The 22,499-nt window shown below is 26.7% G+C and overlaps 4 protein-coding genes across 4 annotated transcripts; 1 reads left to right on the top strand and 3 right to left on the bottom strand.

Annotated features, from left to right (window-relative positions):
* Window positions 1–1,829: 1,829 nt before the first annotated feature.
* On the top strand, window positions 1,830–2,720 carry MKS88_001463 (rRNA-processing protein FCF1; the record flags this gene model as incomplete). Its single annotated transcript, XM_067214389.1, has 2 exons — window positions 1,830–1,832; window positions 2,124–2,720. The coding sequence occupies 2 exons, from the start codon at window positions 1,830–1,832 to the stop codon at window positions 2,718–2,720; spliced, it is 600 nt and encodes a 199-aa protein (XP_067074829.1).
* A 1,049-nt stretch (window positions 2,721–3,769) lies between these two features.
* On the bottom strand, window positions 3,770–7,114 carry MKS88_001462 (dynactin subunit 6; the record flags this gene model as incomplete). The annotated part of the gene is made up of 4 exons (XM_067214388.1): window positions 3,770–3,823; window positions 4,026–4,162; window positions 4,468–5,334; window positions 5,962–7,114. 4 exons carry the CDS (start codon window positions 7,112–7,114, stop codon window positions 3,770–3,772), a joined length of 2,211 nt encoding a protein of 736 aa, XP_067074828.1.
* A 3,597-nt stretch (window positions 7,115–10,711) lies between these two features.
* MKS88_001461 (14-3-3 protein) lies at window positions 10,712–12,526 on the bottom strand (the record flags this gene model as incomplete). The annotated part of the gene is made up of 4 exons (XM_067214387.1): window positions 10,712–10,740; window positions 10,990–11,578; window positions 11,828–11,913; window positions 12,442–12,526. 4 exons carry the CDS (start codon window positions 12,524–12,526, stop codon window positions 10,712–10,714), a joined length of 789 nt encoding a protein of 262 aa, XP_067074827.1.
* Window positions 12,527–17,080: 4,554 nt separating this feature from the next.
* On the bottom strand, window positions 17,081–19,611 carry MKS88_001460 (zinc finger protein; the record flags this gene model as incomplete). The annotated part of the gene is made up of 3 exons (XM_067214386.1): window positions 17,081–17,158; window positions 17,852–18,560; window positions 18,629–19,611. 3 exons carry the CDS (start codon window positions 19,609–19,611, stop codon window positions 17,081–17,083), a joined length of 1,770 nt encoding a protein of 589 aa, XP_067074826.1.
* Between the last annotated feature and the right edge of the window lie 2,888 nt (window positions 19,612–22,499).

Genomic DNA, 22,499 nt, shown 5'->3' with positions numbered 1-22,499 from the left:
TATATATATATACATATACATATATGTATATACATATATAAACATATATATACATATATATATATATATATATGTATACGTAACTTTCAGCAAAAACTGATGTACTATGCAAAATAATAAAGGGGGGAAATTTGTCTGCGTATATGAACGTATGATATAGGAATTATAAATGTATGTTTGTATGTACGTATGTATGTACATACACTTGCTTTAACACGCTTGTGTAAACTGCTGTACATTAACACAGAATAAAACATAATCAGTAATAAAAAAATATTCTGTTACTCGAACTGTTTAAATTTAATCTCTCAACTATGATCAAAAAATTCTGAACAATACAGGTAATTCTAGCGGTAATATGAAATTTTTTTTTTTTTTTTTCCTTTTTTTCTCCTCTTCCTCCTTTACGTTTGTAATTTTTATTTAAAATAGTCAAACTTTTTAAACGTCTTCTAAGGGCAAGCCACTTTTACGCGTTATAACAATAATAACAATAATAACAATAATTACAATAATAACAATAATAACAATAATTACAATAATTACAATAATTACAATAATGAATAATTATCTCCTACTAGAAAAAAGCAAATATTGGTAATATGGCAAAATTAACGTATAATTTTGCATATTAACATGTACACATATGTACATATATATATTCATATACGTACATATTAAATGTATGTACTCTCTTATCTTGCTTAACTTTGTTACTGCGCTTTTTTAAAAATAAACATGTACTCCCGTTTTTCTCATCAGATTCTTATGGAATGTTTGCAATTGATGAATTTATGTTTACACGTAATTCCATTCCTTCCAAACGAAACGAAACGAAACGAAACGAAACGAAACAATCTTATATCACATTATATCATTATATCATTAGAAATGTTTTTGTTTTTGTTTTTGTTTTTTGTTATTTTTTGTACATGTACATATATATATATATATATATATATATATATATATATATATACTTAGACCTAATAACATAAACGTAAGAACATATTTTACAAAAATTAGCTTAATTTTATAAATAATCAATCAGTCGAAAATATAAAATTCTCCTTTTCGAATTAACATTAATATATATGTACGTTCTACGATTACTTTAAATTTTTTTTAGAATTTTTCTCTCTCCTTTTATGCATTAACTGTTCATATTATATGCAATTTTTATGTATGTAAAAATTTAAGCTTTATGTCGATACCAAATGGTACCAACTTGTATGTATTTACAGCGATATTCAAAATTCATATAAACGAATCCCTGAGCGTGTGCCTATACGCATAAAAATTAAATAAATGTATAAACATATTGTATGTACAAATTATGTTCGTACATTTTATATATGTACATTTATTTATGTATATTTATATATTGTGGAGAGAAAAAAAGAATATGCATTGGATGAGCTGGCTTTTTTCCTAATGTTTATTACAGGTATAAAAGTCAAATAAATTATAGATATGCTTTAATTTTTTTTTTATTTTTTTTTTTCGCTTTCTTGTAAAAATAGTACATAACTGAAAGTTATATGGCAATTTTGCAATTATCTTTTTTCGCATGTCGTTATTATATCATTTTGTTGTTATTTTATTTTTTGTAAATAAAGAAAAGTTTGTTCTTTCCAAGAAAATAAATATATTCATGTACGTACATATGTAAGTACATACGTATGTATGTATGTATGTATGTACATATGTACGTATGTACGTTAGTACATGTATATTTACAAACATATATATTATATGCATAGCGACGAATGAATTTTTAAAATTGTCTCTAATTTGGTTACTGATATGAAGAGAAAAAAAATGCAGAAATGGTAAGAAACGCGCAAAATGTGCCTATGCATTTGCAAATGTGCGTATATATTAAAGAATGCATGTGTTGGCGTATATCTATGTCTGTGCTATTACGGGTTTATATTTTATGATTTCGTGCATTTCCTGCGTTTAGAATAATCGCATAAACACGTACATGTATATATATATATATATATATATATATATATATATATATATATATATGTATGTACGCACGTACATTTTAGCATTATTTGCTGACATGTGTTCTTGCATCCACCTAATGGCCATTTATCCCTTTTGCATTTCAGGGGAAGTTTAAGAAAACCAAAAAGATACTAAAATTGAAAAGAGTAATAAACCCCAATGATAGTAGAATAAAACAAAACAAGGAAAAACAAGTAAAAAATAATAATAATAATAATAGTAACAGTTATAAAGATGGGAAAAAAATAAAGCAAGTTGCCCCAATTGACAGCAATTTATTTTTTAATTATAATGAGAATCTAAGTCCACCATATAACATAATACTTGATACGAATTTTATTAATTCAAGTATACAATATAAAATTGATATTATTAAAGGATGTTCAGAATTGTTATTAGCCAAATGTAATATTTACGTAACTGACTGTGTTGTAGCAGAAATGGAAAAGCTAGGTCAACGTTTTTCACTTGCATTAAAATTGCTCAAGGACCCCAGATATAATAGATTAACATGTACACATAAAGGCACATATGCAGATGATTGTATTGTTAACCGAGTTACTGAAAGTCGTTGTTATATTATTGCAACGAATGACAAAGATTTAAAAATAAGATTACGAAAAATACCTGGAGTGCCAATTTTATATGCCAAAAATTTCAAGTACAGAATTGAAAGACTTCCTGACAATATTATGATATAATGATATTACGATGTAGTGATATTAACGTGCATATAAATTTAAGCAGAATATTAATTTGTTCATAATTTGTGGGATGTAAAAATACACATCTACCTTGGTACATTCCCATTTTACATAGCATATTGAAGCAATTTAATACCTTAAAAAAGAAAAAAAAAATGGCAGCAGGGAATGCTACAATATTATGTATAATATGAAGTGTGATATATATATGTATACATTCTGGTGTACTCTTATTTGCTTTTTTCGTTTCATGGTAATAATTTATATTTACCATTTGCTTTTTATATGTAACCCCTACACCCCTATATATATATATGTTCCGTATACTGCTCCTATTAGTTATATATTATATGGTTTAAAAAAAAAAAAAAAAAAGAAAAAAACATTTTGGGTAATAAATACCAGAATTAATGGTACTATTTTTTTAATTTGTCAAGTTATTCCACAATATCAAATCTTATTTGTTGTAGCAAAAAAAATAAAATAAAATAAAATAATAAAAAAAAACTCGAAATATTTATACGATGTGAAAATCAATTCAGCAAAAAAATAAACGAGTTAAACAATAAAGAAAGAGAAAAAAAAAAAAAAAAGAATATCTTAAAATAGGCAAACAAAAAATGAAAAGCAAACTTGAAAGGGCGTAAAATAAAATACAACATAATATAACTAGCCAAAAAAATTTATATTAACCGTTCAGGCAAAATGGGGTATAATAGTATCCAAACTTTAAAAAAAAAAAAAAAATAATAATAATAATGCTGAATAATCTTTCGGTTAAGGGTTAATCGACTTGTCACATACGTACATATATATATATACACATATATATGTACGCTGCAAATCCATACATGTAACATGCTCAATGAACATTGTCAAAGTTAGTACAATTTACTATAGCGCTGAAAAAAGTCCTCACATCGTATGAAAAAAAAATAACTTAATTCGAAAGAAGTAAAACATGAACTTGTAAGCTCAAGACTTATTGCATCCCTTACAGGAAAAAGGAACATCCAATTTATCCTGAATTATTCAGGACATCCAATTTATCCTGAATTATTCAGGTGATTATATCTTAAAAATATTTCATTTACGTTTTCCTAAAAAAAAAAAAATAAATAACAGCATTTTATATATGCGATATTATAAGGAAGCTGCAATTTAAAAATTTCACATCGTAATATGGAACGTATAATTTATTATTTTGATTTTTCTTTTTTCATATTTACATTTGCAATTTGCAATTTGCAATTTGCATTTTTTTTTTTTTTTTTCTTTTTTTTTTTTCCATTTCCTCTTTACTTCAACAAGCACGGGATGTAATTTGCTTATAGCGCTGCTAACAATTTTATAATTTTTTTTTTCGTTCCACGGATCACTGAAAAGCATATTTGTCCCTATAAATGAACAACAGTCAATACCTCCGTTGGAAATGGTACCTGTATGCACGTAAAAAAATATGATATGCTTGAGACTGTATATTACTTTATTGGGTAATACATGTATGTGTAAGCATGTGTACATATATTCATCAAGCTCCTGGGGACCATGAAACGGAAGCAATATACATTTGGTTCGAATGCATAATAAGCATAATGTTTAGCATTGTTATGAGTAGGGGGTGAGGGGGACAAAATAAAGGTATGAAAAATAAAATGTACATATGTATATGGGCATGTGTATATGCATATGTATATACACATGCACCTATGAATCATACGCCACAACGCCCGACACAACCTACATTTATAGTCGAAGTAGTTCCTATTTCCTATCGAAAGAGTATTTGTTATGCAAGTGCCTGAACGGAAAATATTATAACTTCCAATATGCATAGTCTTATTTGTATTATTTATTATCATGACATTATCTTCAAATAAATTATGATGACCTATGTATATTTTTGCATTGTTCGAAATAAAAGTTGAACCAGGGAATAATATATTACCACTACCTATAGTTACATTTTTACTTAATTGAACAATAACAGAAGATTTTATATTACACTCTTTTTGGACATGTTCATTCTGTTCCTTCGTAGTACTCATCCTTGAATTTTTACAAGAATGATCAATTGATGATAATACTAAATCGTCTTCATTCTTTTTATAAATATTTTTAAAAAGTAATTTTGAAATATATGTATCTATTCGACCCCAATTTCTTTTTAAAGCTGAACAATTTTTTGCTTTTTTTGAATAAAAAGAAATAATATAATCCAAAAATAATTTTAAAATGTGATTTTTATTTTTTTCGTTATATCTGTAATTCCTTTTTTCCCATAAAATCTTCATCAATTTTTTTTTGTGATTACTATGTGTTAAATGCTTCCAATTTTTTTTTTTTTGTTTTTTCGAATTGTTCCTTTGTATACTACACATTTGCATCATTATTATTATCATCTTTTTTATCATCATTGTTACCATTGTCTTTCCATTTTTGTGTAAAACTTTTATTGCTTTTTTTTTATTATCTCCTTTGTGTTTATACATCAGTTCATCAGACTTTCTAACATATTTAAACAAGTAATCTATTGCACTTCTTTTAAGGCAATACTTTTTTGGTACTGTTCTGAGCATATACTCCATCTCCTTGGGTTCCTTTAGTAGGTCTACAAAGAAAGTGCAAAGAAATAAAATGAAGATATGTAAGAAAAAAAAAAAAAAAGGAGCAACAAGACGATACTAATGAACAAGGGAATTATATGTTCGTTGCTATATATGCAGAACGAAGTCATGTTTTATTCTGTACGTGTAATCGCTTCTCATTCAAAGGAGTTGAAGTGCATATTTACTCACTAGTCGAAAACAGGAATGAAGTTGGGGAGGACGAACATCCTCGCGTGTGTAAGTACGCACGTAGATATGTATATGCACATGTATAAGTACGCACGTAGATATGTATATGCACATGTATAAGTACGTACGTGGATATGTATATGCACATGTATAAGTACGTACGTGGATATGTATATGCACGTATACATATACTAATGCATGTGCTTTTTTAGGAGTAACAAATGCAATAACACAAGCAATTGAAGTGGCAAGTTTAGTAGTGTACAACCTTTTGCAAAACTTTAACTTGCACCCTTGCAAGCTTGTCATTCAGTGTTTTGTACCTTTTTTATTTTTATCTCTTTTTTTTTTTTTTGTAGTTTTTTTTCCTTTAGTCTTTCTTTTTTGTTTTTATTTAATACACATTATTAGCGCATTTACGTTTTCCTCTTTCGTTTTACCTTTTTTGCTTATCTCTCTATTAATTTTTATGAAAGATAAAAAATACATGGATGACTTTGTCTGCTCATGGAGAACATTTATTCCTAGGTTGTGTACACTCTTGACGTAGGACCACAGGGGGGACTCGCCTATTGCCGTGTGGTGTTCACATGATCTACGACGACTACTACTACTATTACTACTACTACTATTACTACTACTCCTTTTACTACTACTCCTTTTACTACTACTCCTTTTACTACTACTCCTTTTACTACTACTCCTTTTACTACTACTCCTTTTACTACTACTCCTTTTACTACTACTCCTTTTACTACTACTCCTTTTACTACTACTCCTTTTACTACTACTCCTTTTACTACTACTCCTTTTACTACTACTCCTATTACTATTACTACGATTTTTATTATTACTTGGACTGTTATTACTACGTCCGTTGTTACTACTGTTACCACTGCAATTGCCACTACTATTATTACTACTATTACTACTACTGTTACTACTACTGTTACTACTACTGTTACTAATACCTTTAATGTTGTTGAACAGAAAAGTAGTAGTGGTAGTAGTAGTAATGTTGGTGCACCCCATTTCGCCCTCTATTAGGGTACTCTGGCTGCATTCTAAATGACCTTTTTGTTTGCTATGCAAATTGTAAAGGTCCTTGGTAGGATTTGTTTCACTATTTGTTGATACACATCTAAAACTTAATAAGTTAGTGTCCGTATATTTATTTAATGTATCTACCCTTTTTTTTTTGTTTGTATTAAATTTTTTGAATATGATACTACCCAGCTTTGTATTGTTTTCTGTCTTTAATTTTTTAAACTTGAATATGTACTCACTTAGGGAGTTCACTCTTTTATAGGGGTTTAACTGCTCGCTTTTAATGGATTTGTTAGACAAGTTAGACAGATCAGAAGCAATGGATACGTCTGATGCACTGGACGAGCGTGAAGTGTTTGAATAGTTTGTAGACGTTTTAACCGAAACTAAGCCTAACAAGCTGTTTGACTTCCTACCAACACTGCTCAATGTAGGTGATAAATCCAAGTTAGATTTTGTAGTTCCATTCTTGGCAGTGCTTTGGCTTCTATTTATACGCCTATCCAAATTTAACGAAAGTAACTTTACATATTTGTCGCTACTCATTTTTTTTTAAATCATGTATAATTTGGCTTTTAACGTAAGAAAAAAAAAAAAAAAAAAAAAAAAAAAAAAATTTCGTACTCATTTTTTTATTAACATATTTGCTGATCCAAAAAAAAAAAAAAAAAAATTTAGAAAGAAGCTACAAAGATAGATACATAAACCTGGTTCCTCCATTTTAGATGAAAATAAAAACAAAAATAAAAGAACAAAAATAAAAGAAGAACAAAAATAAAAGAACAAAAATAAAAGAACAAAAATAAAAGAACAAAAATAAAAGAACAAAAATAAAAGAACAAAAATAAAAGAAGAACAAAAGCAAAAATGAGGTTAAATGTAGCTGTGGTAATTCAAAATGAACGCACGAAAAAGGAATAAGATATATGTTGTTTTGTCCAAACACATACACACAAACACACAAAAAAAAAAGGAAAAAAAAAAAAATATGAACAACTGAATGATTAAGCGAACGAGTAAGCGATGAACAAGTGGCCAATTTCCTTACGTGTCAAAAATAATGTGTGCGTTTACACAAAAGGGGTAAAGTAAAAATAGATATAAATTAAAGTAGCTGTTTAAGGGCATTTTTTCTAAAGTATTTGCCGTAGGTACGCTTAACAAAAACTCCAGTACATGCAGATATGTCTACATATGTATATACATATACATATATATATTATATATATATATATATATATATATATATATATATATATATAGATATATACTCATATGAGCATATACATACAAATTCGCATATTTGAACACGTAGACATTTATTCGTACGAGTTAGTGTCTTTATAGTCAAAATAATGGTAAAATAAAAAATTTTGAAAAAAATTATCACTACATTTGGCACAGCTATTAGTTTTATTTCAAAACTTTCTTTTTCCATTTTTTTCCTCCATTATCCAGTATTAGTTAGTCTACCCAATATTATTCAAAGAAGCCCCTACAACACAATAAAACAAAATTTGGAGCGTCGGAAGACTTGCTTCTAGTAGAGTATTATTATAGGTGTATATAAGACCATGTCTTGTATATATTCGAATAACAAGTGATCACAACCCTGACGCTTTGTTCAAGTATAAATGAATATACCCTCAAACCCATACGCACACACCCACATACACTCATACATATACACAAATATACACACACACACTCATACGTATACACAAATATACACACACACACTCATACGTATACACACATATACACACACATATACACACATATACACACATATACACACATATACACACACATATACACACATATACACACATATACACACACATATACACACTTATACACACATATACACACACATATACACACATATACACACATATACACACACATATACACACATATACACACATATACACACACATATACACACACATATACACTCTTACATTTAGATCTATATGTGTAGATAAAACCAACATTTAAATACTCGTATTGAAGGAACCTTTACTTTGTTGCTTACACGTTTAAATAGAATGCTAAATTCTCTTTATTATAAAATAGAATGATGAAAAGAATTTGTGCTAAACAAAACCTTTAAAAAAAAAGTAAAATCTGTGTAGGTATAAAAAAAAAGCACAATAGTGAGGATCTACTCATGTTAATTCAAGTTAACACAAGAGATGTTCAAAAATGGGAAAAGATATTTATTGTTACTGCAAAGATAAAATGCATATAACGAATAGTGAGCTGACAATACGGGTGCAAAATTGCAAAACTTATTTGTGTTTCTCTACGATTGTCAAATCGTTAGAACAAGAAAAAAAGTGGTACCAGAATAGTATGTCATTCACACGCACTCACATATATATATATATATATATATATATATATATACATAAACAAACATACAACTGCGAATTAATAAGCAAAAAAAAAAAAAAAAAAAACAACTAACCACCAACAAGCAAACAAACAAATGTTGTTAGGTGGGCAACATGGTATTATTTTATAAAAGTACTTATACCTTTTTAATACATTATATACAATAAACAATTTTGATTTGACGTTACTGGGGTCATTACATCAACATATATATGGTTGGACATGTACCTTTCATTTCGACCTTTTCAAAGCAATTTTATCTTTTGCTCTAATCTTCTCTCTGCGTATTTCACATTTATTTCGCATTTATTTCGCATTTATTTCTCATTTATTTCGCATTTATTTTGCATTTATTTCGCATTTATTTTGCATTTATTTCGCATTTATTTTGCATATATTCGCATTTATTTTGCATTTATTTCGCATTTATTTTGCATTTATTTCGCATTTATTTTGCATTTATTTCGCATTTATTTCGCATTTATTTTGCATTTATTTCGCATTTATTTCGCATTTATTTTCTATTTTTCTTCTCTTTAATTATTTATTCATCCTTGTAAAGAATAAATTTTTACATGTGGGATGAAAAAAAAAAAAAATTTAGAAAAAAGGATTTTTCATTAAATGAACATTATGTAATTGATATAAAAAAAAGAAAAAAGAAAAAAATGTTTATATGATAAAAAATAAAGGATAAAAAATAGAAAATAAATAAATAAAATAAAATGCAATAATATTAAATAATATAACACTTTAATTGAAAGTTAAAAGGGAAAAAAGTGAAAATAATTTGTTGGCAATATTGTATCAACATTTAAAATCTCATTTCTTAATTCTTTTTTCTTCATCTTTTCTTCGTACATGTATGTACATATTTATAAACATGCATATATAGGTGTACTTTTGGGAATATATATATTCGTATATGCACGTGTACATCTGTATATACATATATATATATATATATATATATATATATATATATATATATATATATATATATATATTATATATATGTATACATATATACATGTACAGGCGGCATATGTGTATATACATATTCGTAATTCTCATATATATAAATACACGCAGATAAACGCTAGCACCTTCACTTCATATGTGTTTCTTCTTTAAATAAAGAATCCATTATAGTAAAGAAAGAATATGAACATATAAACGCTTATATGCATATGTATACATACGTATGCATACATACATGTATGATTTTTTTTTTTTTTTAAAGGGTAAATTCTTTAAATGTATTTGCAAGTTTTAAACCTATGAAATCAAACAGTTGATAACGTTCTCAAAAAATACGACATTTTTCAATAAACCAAGGGTACATATACATACACACATATATATATACATGTATATACAAGTACATACATATATACAAGTACATACATATATACAAGTACATACATATATACATATACATACATATATACATATACATACATATATACAAGTACATACATATATACATATACATACATATATACATATACATACATACATATACATACATATATACATGTACATACATATATACAAGTACATACATATATACATATACATACATATATACATGTACATACATATATACATGTACATACATATATACATGTACATGTGTATACATATATATATGTACAGGTAAATGTAAGTGTACATGACGTAAATACCCATACATTTAAAATATATGGCTGCTTGTACTTGATATAAAAATAACTTGCTATTTTATTCTAAGCCTTCATCTTTTGATTTTTCTGAACAAAAAAAAAAAAAAAAAAAAAAATTAGCGCATAATTCATGCAAAATATATTAACAGTTCAGGGAGAAATGAAATAGCCAAACATTTAAATAACACACACACACACACACACACAAAAAAAAGTGTTTGCTCGAATTATCGTAGGCCTAAGTAGGTACACTTTTTCAATATTTTTCATTTACACCTTTTCTTATTTTTCATTTTTTCTTTTCCGCGCAACGACGCAGATTTGTTCATGTATTACCCTCTGTTTGATCTCCTTGCAAGTCAGAAGTCCATAAGGTTAAATTATCTCTTAACAACTGCATAATCAACGTAGAGTCCTTATACGAATCTTCACTAACATTGTCGAATTCAGTTATAGCATCATCAAAAGCTCTTTTGGCCATTTCACATGCCTGATGTGGTTGATTTAAAATTTCATAGAAGAAAACAGAATAGTTTAATGCTAAACCTAAACGTATTGGATGTGTTGAAGGTAATTCGTTTTCTGCAATATCAGTAGCTTTTTGATAAGCTTCTTGGGCAAAATTCGATGCTTCTTTCTTTCCTTCATCACATGAAAACTCACTGATGTAACGATAATAATCGCCTTTCATTTTGTAATAAAATACTTTACTCTCACTTTCCGATGTATTTGGTATTAACTTTTTTGTTAGCAAATTTAAAATATCTTGACATATATTATTTAATTCCTCTTCTACTTTCTTTCTATAAGTAGCAGCAACATTCTTATTATGAACATTCGCTTTGCTCATTTCCTTCTGTTCAACACTTGATATAATTCTCCACGAAGCTCTACGAGCACCAACGGCATTTTTATATGCAACAGACTATAAAGAAATGGAATTAATAAAAAAATGAAAAACAAAAAAAAAAAAAAAAAAAATCTTAATGAGTAATATATATATCTATCGTGTATATTTTATCGCAATTTAAATCAAATAAAAATGTAAAAACTATAATGTTCAAAGGACTGGGTAAACAGATACACACTAAATGTAACAAACGTGTTATTGTATATATGCATATATATATATATATATATATGTTATGCATGTGTGCATGCATTCGCCCCCTACCAATAGATTCCTCTCTTCAACTGTTAACTCATCTTTATCGTTATTAACGCACTGCTCCACTAATGTCCTCATCGCATCGGCCATTTCTACACAATTCCAAAAAAATTTTCAAAAAAAAAAGGTTAGTGCAATTAAAAATGAAAAATATATACAATTTTATGAACATTTCAGGTAAAAGGTTAGTGCAGAAATAATTTCGTCAATTTTTTTAAAATGTATTTAAAAATATTATTATAATGCAATGGAAAAAGAAAAATTTCCTTAAACATACAAACAAGGACATTTCTTGTTTTACTAAAAAAAAAAAAAAAGCAGTTCTCTTTTAAAAAATAAACAACACTTTTGTACACATTATTAAAAAGAACAAAAAAATAAAATAAAATTAAATTAAATAATCATTAACCTAGTAGCACTGTGTAATATATTTAAAAATATATGTATCTATGAGTGTACACATAATTAGCCCTTATATAAGTATACATGTGTGTTTGACAAAGATACGTATGCACGAATATGTAATACATCGCATTATATAGCATTATATCACATTAGCTACGATACAGTACGATAACATCATTTGCTCTTTCCCCTTTTATTAAACGTATTATTTATACCATCATATCTCTCGGCTTGCTCGGCTAACTTGGATCGGTATGTACAATCAGATCTTAACTGTTTTAACTCTTCTGCGGTTGCCATTTTTTATATTAGCGTATGTTTACGTACTTGTATATAAATGTACTTGTAAATAAACGTATTTGCATACAGGTAAATGTGTATGTAAGCGTAACTATGTAAATGTTTATACACGTTCACGTTCATATATATATATATATATATATATGTATATTAAACTTTATTTATTTCTTCTGTTTAATGTTCCTCCTTATATTATAAATGTATATTATTAATATTTTTGTAAAAGCTAAAAACTCCTCAGCCGTATGTATTTTTAAATGCGATTTTGTATCTATTACACTATGTATTACTGTAATCAAAATATAAATAATGTACTCAATAAATGAACATATACATACATAAAAATATATATATAAATATATATATATATATAATATATATATTATAAAAAAAAAAAAAAAAAAATGGAAAAGAAGTTTAAGTCAAGAATCATTAAGAGGAGCCTAAGGCAAAAAAGAAAAAAAATAAAATAAACTTCTATTATGTATGTTTACATGTATACATATACGTATAAATATGCATATATGTATTTATATATATATTATATATGTATAAATTATTTCAAGTTCAAGCTATGCACTGAAAGTTATATCTTTTATTATTCAGCATAAAATATTTTATTATTTTGTTTAAAAAAAAAAAAAAATTAAATTTATTTTGCATATTTTGCTTATTGTGCTTATTTTGCATATTTTGCTTATTTTGCTTATTTTGCATATTTTGCTTATTTTGCATATTTTGCATTTTTGCATATTTTGCATTTTTGCATATTTTGCATATTTTACTTTTATTTATTTATTTTTTTTTTTTTTTGTTTCAATTATTTATTATTTATTCTCTCCAGAATATGTTCTTTTCAACACTTAATGTGCAAGCACATACGTACATAATGTACATTATATATATACATATGTAATATATAAGTGTATGTATGTATGTATGTATGTTTGTATGTTTATATTCAAAAAATAGCCCGCTTGTTTTAAATTGTAAATATAATAGTAAAGCACAATAGGTATTTAGTTTTATCAATCGATCTTGAAATTAAAAGATTATTTTCTTTTTTTTTTTTAAATATTTTTTCTTTTTTATACATACATATATAATATATATTCTTTATGATGTTTTTATATTTTGTTCTTTTTTTTTATTCATATATATATACATATATATAGTGAACATATAAAATATCTCACTTTAACTTTTTGCTCTTTCTATCTTCCTAGTTTTTTTTTTTTTTTTTTGTTAAACTTGTCCCCAAACCTGTGTGCATAATGTTTATGCAATATCTTTTTTTTTTTTTTTTTTTTTTTTTTTTCTTAAAAAATATGTACCATTTATTATTTGTGCTTTACTATCATTTCAATGAACAATTAATTGAATATGTTTAACTATTTTATATCAAGTTTTATATTATTATTTTACTTTTCACATATACATTTTGAATATTTATTTTACATATTTTATTTGATTTCATTTTATTCCATTTTTTAACGACTTGAGGAATGTTACTTTGCTCTGCTTGTCGCATGCTTTCAAATATTTTTCTTGTTGATATGCATACACTTTCACATATGGCATGAGCAGGAAAAATTTTTAATCATAACCTTGTAACCGTATACATATATATATACTACTACACATATATGATATATAAGTATATTATATATATATATATATGTATATATATATGTATATACATACGATAATACATATGTGAGAGTGGGGCGTATATAATAAATAATATGCATATGTTACGGAGTTGTACATATATATATATATATATGTATAATTATTTATGTACATAGCTCATATATACCTTAAGCATCAACTTAAGCTTAAAAATTGAAAAGAAATGAAAATTTGATTAATAGCACAAAGAAAAAAAAAAAAAAAAATGTAAGAAGAAACTAAAATAAGTAAAATTTAAATATTTTACATATAAATGAAGCAAAATTAACAAATAATTTATTTTTAAAAAGAAGAAAGGAAATATCTGTGTAATCTTAGTAAACATATTTATAATACACATTTTAATATAAGAAAATTATTTTTCGCTGGATTAAATAAAAAAAAGTGTTCATGCTTTAATAAGGGAAAAAGCAAAAACGTACGATTTTTTACTTATCAATTTTTTATACCAAGTTTATGATAAGTGTACATTGTATTTATAAGCGATCATTGCGTAAACATAATTTTGTTTGAGGCTTAAGGTATACATATACGCACGTACTTATGTACAGTACGTTAGAAATAAATAAGTAAATATAAGTATGTTTTTCTATATATATATATATATATATTTTTTTTTTTTTTTTATTTGAAACTTCTCTGTGGCACTTACTACAAATTATTTTTGTATCATTTCCTTTTAACTTATGTAAATGTATATTTCCCCCTACGTTAACTTGTTATAAATTTTGATTAGGTATTTGTGTAATATTATAAAAAATATTTATATGCACGTAAAGTACATACGTATATATTTGCATGACGGAAAGATAATTGATACTTTGCAGGAAATTCGTATGATGATTGGGCTGTGTTATATATTATTATTATATGTATATATATATATATGTATTTTTATTTTTTTTTTTTTTATATCTTTTTGACATATTAATGAAAATATATCAAATCGTTGGAGCCTTTCATTGTGTTGCCTTTAAAAGTGCAATCATCAATTCTTATGCTGGCGCGTTTACACATATTAATATGCATATGCATATGTGTAAGTCACATTTTAATATAATTTATTTTTACTTACCTTTTAAAAAGAAATAAATGGTGGGAACTTGTTATAAAGAAGCACGAAAAAGTTGATGTTTTGCATTTACAGTATTATTAGATAGCAGCAAACAACAACAAACAACAGCAAAAAAAAAAAAAAAAAAAAAAAAGGTTTCATATTATAACGTTCATTACAACAACATGTACCCTATATTTATGTGTGTGAGCGTGTGTGTGTTTGCGCTTGTGTATTAACAGCACTGACTAATAAATTTTCTTCTCTGCATTAAAAAAAAGAAAAAGAAAAAAAGCTAATATTGTAAAAGCAAATATATGCATAAATATATATATATGTGTATATGTGTGTGCTTTTTTTACGGGTTACACACAAAAGCGCTCAAAGTGTTAGCTCATTTGAACGTCATAATATACAATTTAAAAACAAAATATGGCGATATATAAATAAAATGATTAAAACGAAATTCTTAAATAGAATTTAATAAAACCATTGCGTTTACATCTTTATATAAGTGTATACGTGCCTATTATTATTAACATGTCAGGTATTTATTATTTGCTATTTATTATGTACTATTCATTATATATTATTTTTTTTTTTTTGTAATTATTTTTGCATTTGTCATTGATATTTCGCCCCAGTGAGGCGTATAAAAATAAGTTTATTGAAAACAGTAAAGTAGTTAATGAGCAGATTCTTAAAAGTCTGTTCTGAGTTATTTTGTGTTTTTCAAGTTTAAAAGGATAAGCAAATATATGAAGTGCGTAGTAGGACATATGAGCATTCGCAATGGTAATTATATGAACATGTAAATATATGAACATGTAAATATATGGACATGTAAATATATGGACATGTAAATATATGGACATGTAAATATATGGACATGTAAATATATGGACATGTAAATATATGGACATGTAAATATATGGACATGTAAATATATGGACATGTAAATATGTACCTATGTTAATATGTGCCCATGTATATAAAACCAAATAACGCATAAATCAATTTAAAACTACAATTTGGCATTTAAAAAATTTACAAAAGAAATTCTACATCCCTAAGCATACAGTTCATCAATAAACAAATATAATATAAAAGGGTCATGTAAAATTGAAATGCACGAATAAATTAAAAGTAGCACAAATGTGAAGTATAATTAAATTAAAAAACTTAATATATTTTTTTTTTTTTTTTTGTATAAGAAGTACTAATTAATATTTCCTTTATTTATGAATACATCATTTTAAGACCTCTCCTAACTCCTCATATAATTCTTGTATGCTTCAAATTGAAGAAAGGATTGAGATAACATAATCTTTTTAATTTCCTGAACATGTCACAAATTAAAAATTAGCTTTTTTACAGTGAACTGTGTGCTTATGTGCTTATGTGCTCATGTATTATATATATACGAATATAATTTTAATTTCGTTTAAAAGGAAGGATACCAAAAAACAAAATTAACTAATAATGAAGGAGAAATAAAAATTGAAAAGTTTAAGTGTGTATACATATATATATGTACATATATGTACATTACTAATCCATAGAAATCAACATAATAAAGATACACTAAAGGTACACTGAAGGTACCCTCATTTTTATATTGCTCCATAACATTTCATCCTTTGTATAACTTATGAACGAGCAGAAAAAAAATAAAAATAATAAAAAAAATATATATATATATATATATATCACCACTATTTATAACATTAGCATGTGTATACCTTTGAATAAAATTTTCTGCAAAACGTTTCCTCTTTATTGCTTAAAGTAAAAGATTCTGAGTTAATCTAAAATAGTTCTTTTACCGCTTTGTTCATATTTGTTCCCATGGAAAAGTCCCTCATTTTCTTGCTTTCACTATGTAGCTAAAAGGGGAGAAAAAAAAAAAAATATGCACACATGAGTGTACGTATGTACATGTCAGAATGCAGGAGAAAAAACAAACACAAAAGGAGCTTTCATTTGAATATATCTCAGCTAGCCAAAATATAAATATTAAAAAAAAAAATAAAAAATAAAAAAATAAATAAGCAAATAAACAAATAAGCAAATGAACAGATGAACAGATGAACAGATGAACAAATGAACAAATAAACAGATGAACAGATGAACAGATGAACAGATGAACAAATGAACAAATGAACAAATGAACAAATGAACAAATGAACAGATGAACAAATGAACAAATGAACAGATGAACAAATGAACAAATGAACAAATGAACAAATGAACAGATGAACAAATGAACAAATATATAAATGAATACATATATAAATAGATACATTAATAAATGAATAAACAAATAAATAAACGAATTCGTAGGTACGTGTAACTGTGCACACTAAGGCAGATATGAAGAACAATAGAAATATTTGCCATGAGACAAAATAAGCAATTTCTCTTGCATTTCTTCGCCCTAAATGGGTAAACACAAGAAGTGTAGGTGCACGGATACATATGAAGTTCATATGAATGTATATATATATGTATATATGCGCTCATATTGACGTTTATGTATGTAGTTTGCCTCGGCACTTTTCTTTTTAAGTTCATTTTACATGTTTGGCCAGCTGCTGTGCATACAAGTCGAATGAGGAATGTGCTCTTGAATTTGTTGTAAAATAAAGCAAGCATAGTACATAGCTTAATAAATTTAAAAAGCTGTCATACGATTCAATTTGTATCTCATCCGTGTTCCCTTTTTGACTTGTGCAACGTTTAATAAATTCCAAATTAACAAGATCATTTGAACAGTTTTTTTGAGAATTATCTAAGTCGATTAATGCACTTGATGAGTTGTGTTCATGTTTTATTTTATTTCTCGTAATTTCTAAATTTTTTTTTAAAATATGGTTTATTATATCGTAATATGTGTTGTTTAAAAATAAATGTTTAGTTTTCTCTTCAAACATTTCATATTGTATTTCTTCCCTCCTGTCGGCATCCGTTACTCCATCTGCCTTTGCAGAAAATTTAGAGAAAATGTTTTCTCTACTACATCCGGCTGCAGAGGAAGGAGTTGTTCCAGGAGTATCTCCATCAATGATGACTGGGTCAAACATGGCTCTGGCATTGTTTTTGGCATGAAGTACACTCGTAGTATTATCGTCCAAAACTGAACGATTTGGCAACTTGGTCATGTTTACTGGTCCCAAGTAACTGCTGTTCGAATGAATGTCAGTAACATTCAAATTAAACAAGTATGGAAACTTGTTTAATATGTGCAAATATAACTTAGATTTATCATCATCATAATTATTCAAATAACTAAAAATAGAATTTTTTTTTTTTTTTTTGATAACGAATTTCCATTGTTCTTTAATATGTAGGAACACCAAATGGGATATCCCGTAGAATAGCTGGTTCCTCTTGTCTTCACTATATTCTTTTCATCACATGGTACATTAATTGAATTGCTTTTGAAATCTTTAATTTTTCGGTCCTTCCCCCCACCATTTGGCACTATTCTATATTCTTCCTTTCGATTGTAGCTGTTACTAGTATTATAACTATTAACGTATCCCTTATTATTATTCGTACTGCTTTTCACCATGTTATGTTTTATGTTCTCCATAATACTACTGTTCACTCCATATTTCATACTCTCGTCTATATTAGAGTCTCTCTCACTCACATGCATAAAATGAAAATCATAAGAACATGAATTAAAGGGTCGTATTATGATGTCCTTTTTATCGGAAGAGTTAATTTGATTTTGCCCTTTGAATGAGCCATACTGTATTTTATTAACTATAGTAACATTTGGATAATGTGGAATATGAATTTTATTTGAAAATGGAATAAAATATTGTTTAATCTTTCTTTGTTCAGCTAATCCATGTAAATTAGGACAGTAATACCTATTACAATTAGCATGTTTATAATTTTCACATCTTTTCGTTTTATAAACAAGAGGGTGATACTCTATTTCATCTTTACTATGTGCTAATGGACATTCTACACCTAAAGGGCATTTATGAATATTTGTTTCTTCAATATATTTATAAAAATTATTATTTACACTTCCATCTTTGTTAGTCAGAAATACACTATTTTTTATAATAGTATTCTTTTTCTCTTTATCTTGTTCATTATTGTTGTTATTTACATTTTTTATGAAGAATGGACATGATACAGGAATATACCTAAGGTAAGAAGGTAAAGATATATAGTACGGGCTTCTCCTTATCCACTCGCCATTATGACTGTATTGACACCTGTCAACCCCAAACTTGCACATTCCTTTAGCTAATCGTAAGCATTGCTTAGTCCTAAATCGATATAAGTCCTCTTCACTCAGCAGCGGTGAGCATGCCATACTGGAATTAAATAAACTGGAAGTGACTACTCTGATTGGAGGTGGTTATGCTGATTGGAGGTGGTTATACTGATTGGAAGTGGTTACGCTGGTTGGAAGTGAGTAAACAAGTACTCAAAACGTGGAGTGCGGCAGCATGTAAAAGAAATCGCAATATGGGTAACAAACATGCGCACACATGTACGTACCTATCTACGTATGCATACGTGTGGGCGTATGCTCTTGTGTTTGTACTTGTGCGTGTATATGGGCAGATGGACAACCAGAGAGTTGAAGTTATACGTTCACTCAGGGAATAAAAAAAAGAGCTGTTTTATGCACGTAAGAAGAAAATGGCAGTAAATGTGTGCAGTCACGCATTGCGCTATCACATACATACGTTTGCACAAGTGAGCATATAAACATATACACATACATATGCTTACACAGCTACACATACATATGCTTACACAGCTACACATACATATGCTTACACAGCTACACATACATATGCTTACACAGCTACACATACATATGCCTACACAGCTACCCATACATACGCACGTAAAACAAAAAAAATTAAAGAGTTACCCTCTTAAGTTATAGAGCTTTATAAACTTGAAGGAAAAAAAAAAAAATTATTAAAATATAGTTAACCATAAAGGGCGAAATAAAAAAGAAAAAAAAAAAAAAAAAACAATTCGAAAGAAATATTATAAAAAATAAAATAAAACAAAATTAAAAGCAGATAGCACAACGTGTTTGCTATAAGGGGGTCAAGCCAGGAAAGTGGGGCAGAAAAGAAAAACGAAAAATGGAATGAGCAAAAAAAGGGAAATAAAAAAGAAAAAATGGAAAAAATGGATAAAATGGAAATAATTGAAAAAATGGAAAAAATGTAAAAAACGAGAAAAAGATAGAAAAAAATGGAAAAAACGAGAAAAAGATAGAAAAAAATGGAAAAAACAGAAATGGTTATAAAATGAAAAAAAGAAGATTTTTATAAGCAATAAACCAAAAAATTCGAACGAGCAATTTTACAAAAAAAATATAGAACTAACAACACAATATTAAGCTAATGAATGCTTTGTTTACATTTTTAAATTTTCTCGACTAGTGGAATATGATGAGCTGAAATAAATTCAAATGAGTTGAGATAAATTCAAACGAGTTGAGATAAATTCAAACGAGTTGTGATAAATTCAAACGAGTTGTGATAAATTCAAACGAGTTGAGATAAATTTAAACGAGTTGTGATAAATTCAAACGAGTTGAGATAAATTCAAACGAGTTGTGATAAATTCAAACGAGTTGAGATAAATTCAAACGAGTTGAGATAAATTCAAACGAGTTGAGATAAATTCAAACGAGTTCGGATACATAAAAATGAATTAATATTTGTATACATGTGTAAATATATATGTATATACATATGATTAAAGTTTTATAAGCACGTTTTTGTGTTAACAATTATGTTTACTTAATTTTCCATAAAAAATTTTGTTTTCTCTTTTTAGAGCTTTCTTTTTTCTTTTTTCTTTTTTTTAAATCTTTTTTTCGGCTTTTTTGCTTACTCATTCTTTCGGCTTTTTTACTTACTCATTTTTTCGGCTTTTTTTTTTTTTTTTTTTTTTTTTTTTTTTTTTTTTTTTTTTTTTTTACACATTTTTTCTGATATATTTTTTTCTTTTGTTAATTTTTTTTTTTTTTTTTAAATGTCCTTTTTGAGTTTATTTTTTTATTCTTTTTTGTTCGCTTTTCTTCCTTTTTCTGATGGTTTTTAATCTGGTTTTAATATATTTTATTTATCTATTTTGTCAATCTATTTTGTCAATCTATTTTGTCAATCTATTTTGTCAATCTATTTTGTTAATCTGTTTTGTTAATCTGTTTTGTTAATCTATTTTTAATCTTTTTTAAACCTTTTTTAAACCTCTTTTTACACTTCTTTTTATTCATTTCCTACTCGATTTTTCCCCCCCCCCCAGTGCATCTTAATTCCCAAGCGGGCATGTAAAAAAAAAAAAAAAAAAAAAAAAAAAAAAAAAAAGCGTTGAACCATAAGCTAGTGTAAACAGTTACAAGAACAGTTGTAAGAACAGAACAAATGGAAACTACAACAGTAAGAAGGGGAGAAAAGCGTAAATTTTAACTTATACAAGTATGCTTAATATTTTCAACTTTTGTAAAAGTTTACAGAAAACCATGTATGGATTAAAATTCCTTTTTTTTCTTTTCTTTTCTTGTTCTTCCGTCACCTCACCCAGCGCGTTTTCCGCTGCTTCGTGTTCTCCTATTTTGATTTACCGTACTTCGCTTTATTTCCTTTATTCCGCTTTATTTTGTTTTATTATTCCCTTTTTAATTTATTTTTCTCATTTCACTTTATTTTTTCTTTTACTTTATTTTTTTTTTTTTTTTTTTTTTTTTTTTTTTTTTTTTTTTTTTTTTTTTTATTTTGTCCTTTTTATTTTATTCTATGTTTTATCGTTTTTTCTTTTCTTTTTTTATTTTTTCCACTTTGGAAAATAAGATTAATTTCTAGTAAATCTTCTTTTACGTTTCGGATTTTTATGCAGTAAAAACTATTATATATAGCTAAAAGGAAAAACATTTTTCATTTTTTTTGTACTTAGAAGAGTATATTTTTTTAAAAAAGCACAAATGAGGAGTGTACAAGTTTTTGTTTGAATGTGTAGAAATGTGTACGGAAAAAATGTATACACATATATGTGTGTATGTATATGTACATATATATGCACATACCTAAATATTTTTGCATATTTTAAAAATGGTAGTGCATGCTGATCTTTTCCCCGATTTACATAAAGAACAATTCGAGCGGTAATTAGGGCAATAATTAGTGGTATATGTTTGCATGTATATGTGTTTATATGTGTACGTAATTG

This window comes from Plasmodium brasilianum, chromosome 5 (assembly GCF_023973825.1).
Source record: "Plasmodium brasilianum strain Bolivian I chromosome 5, whole genome shotgun sequence".
NCBI lineage: Eukaryota > Apicomplexa > Aconoidasida > Haemosporida > Plasmodiidae > Plasmodium > Plasmodium brasilianum.
This window is presented reverse-complemented; position numbering and strand designations above follow the sequence as displayed.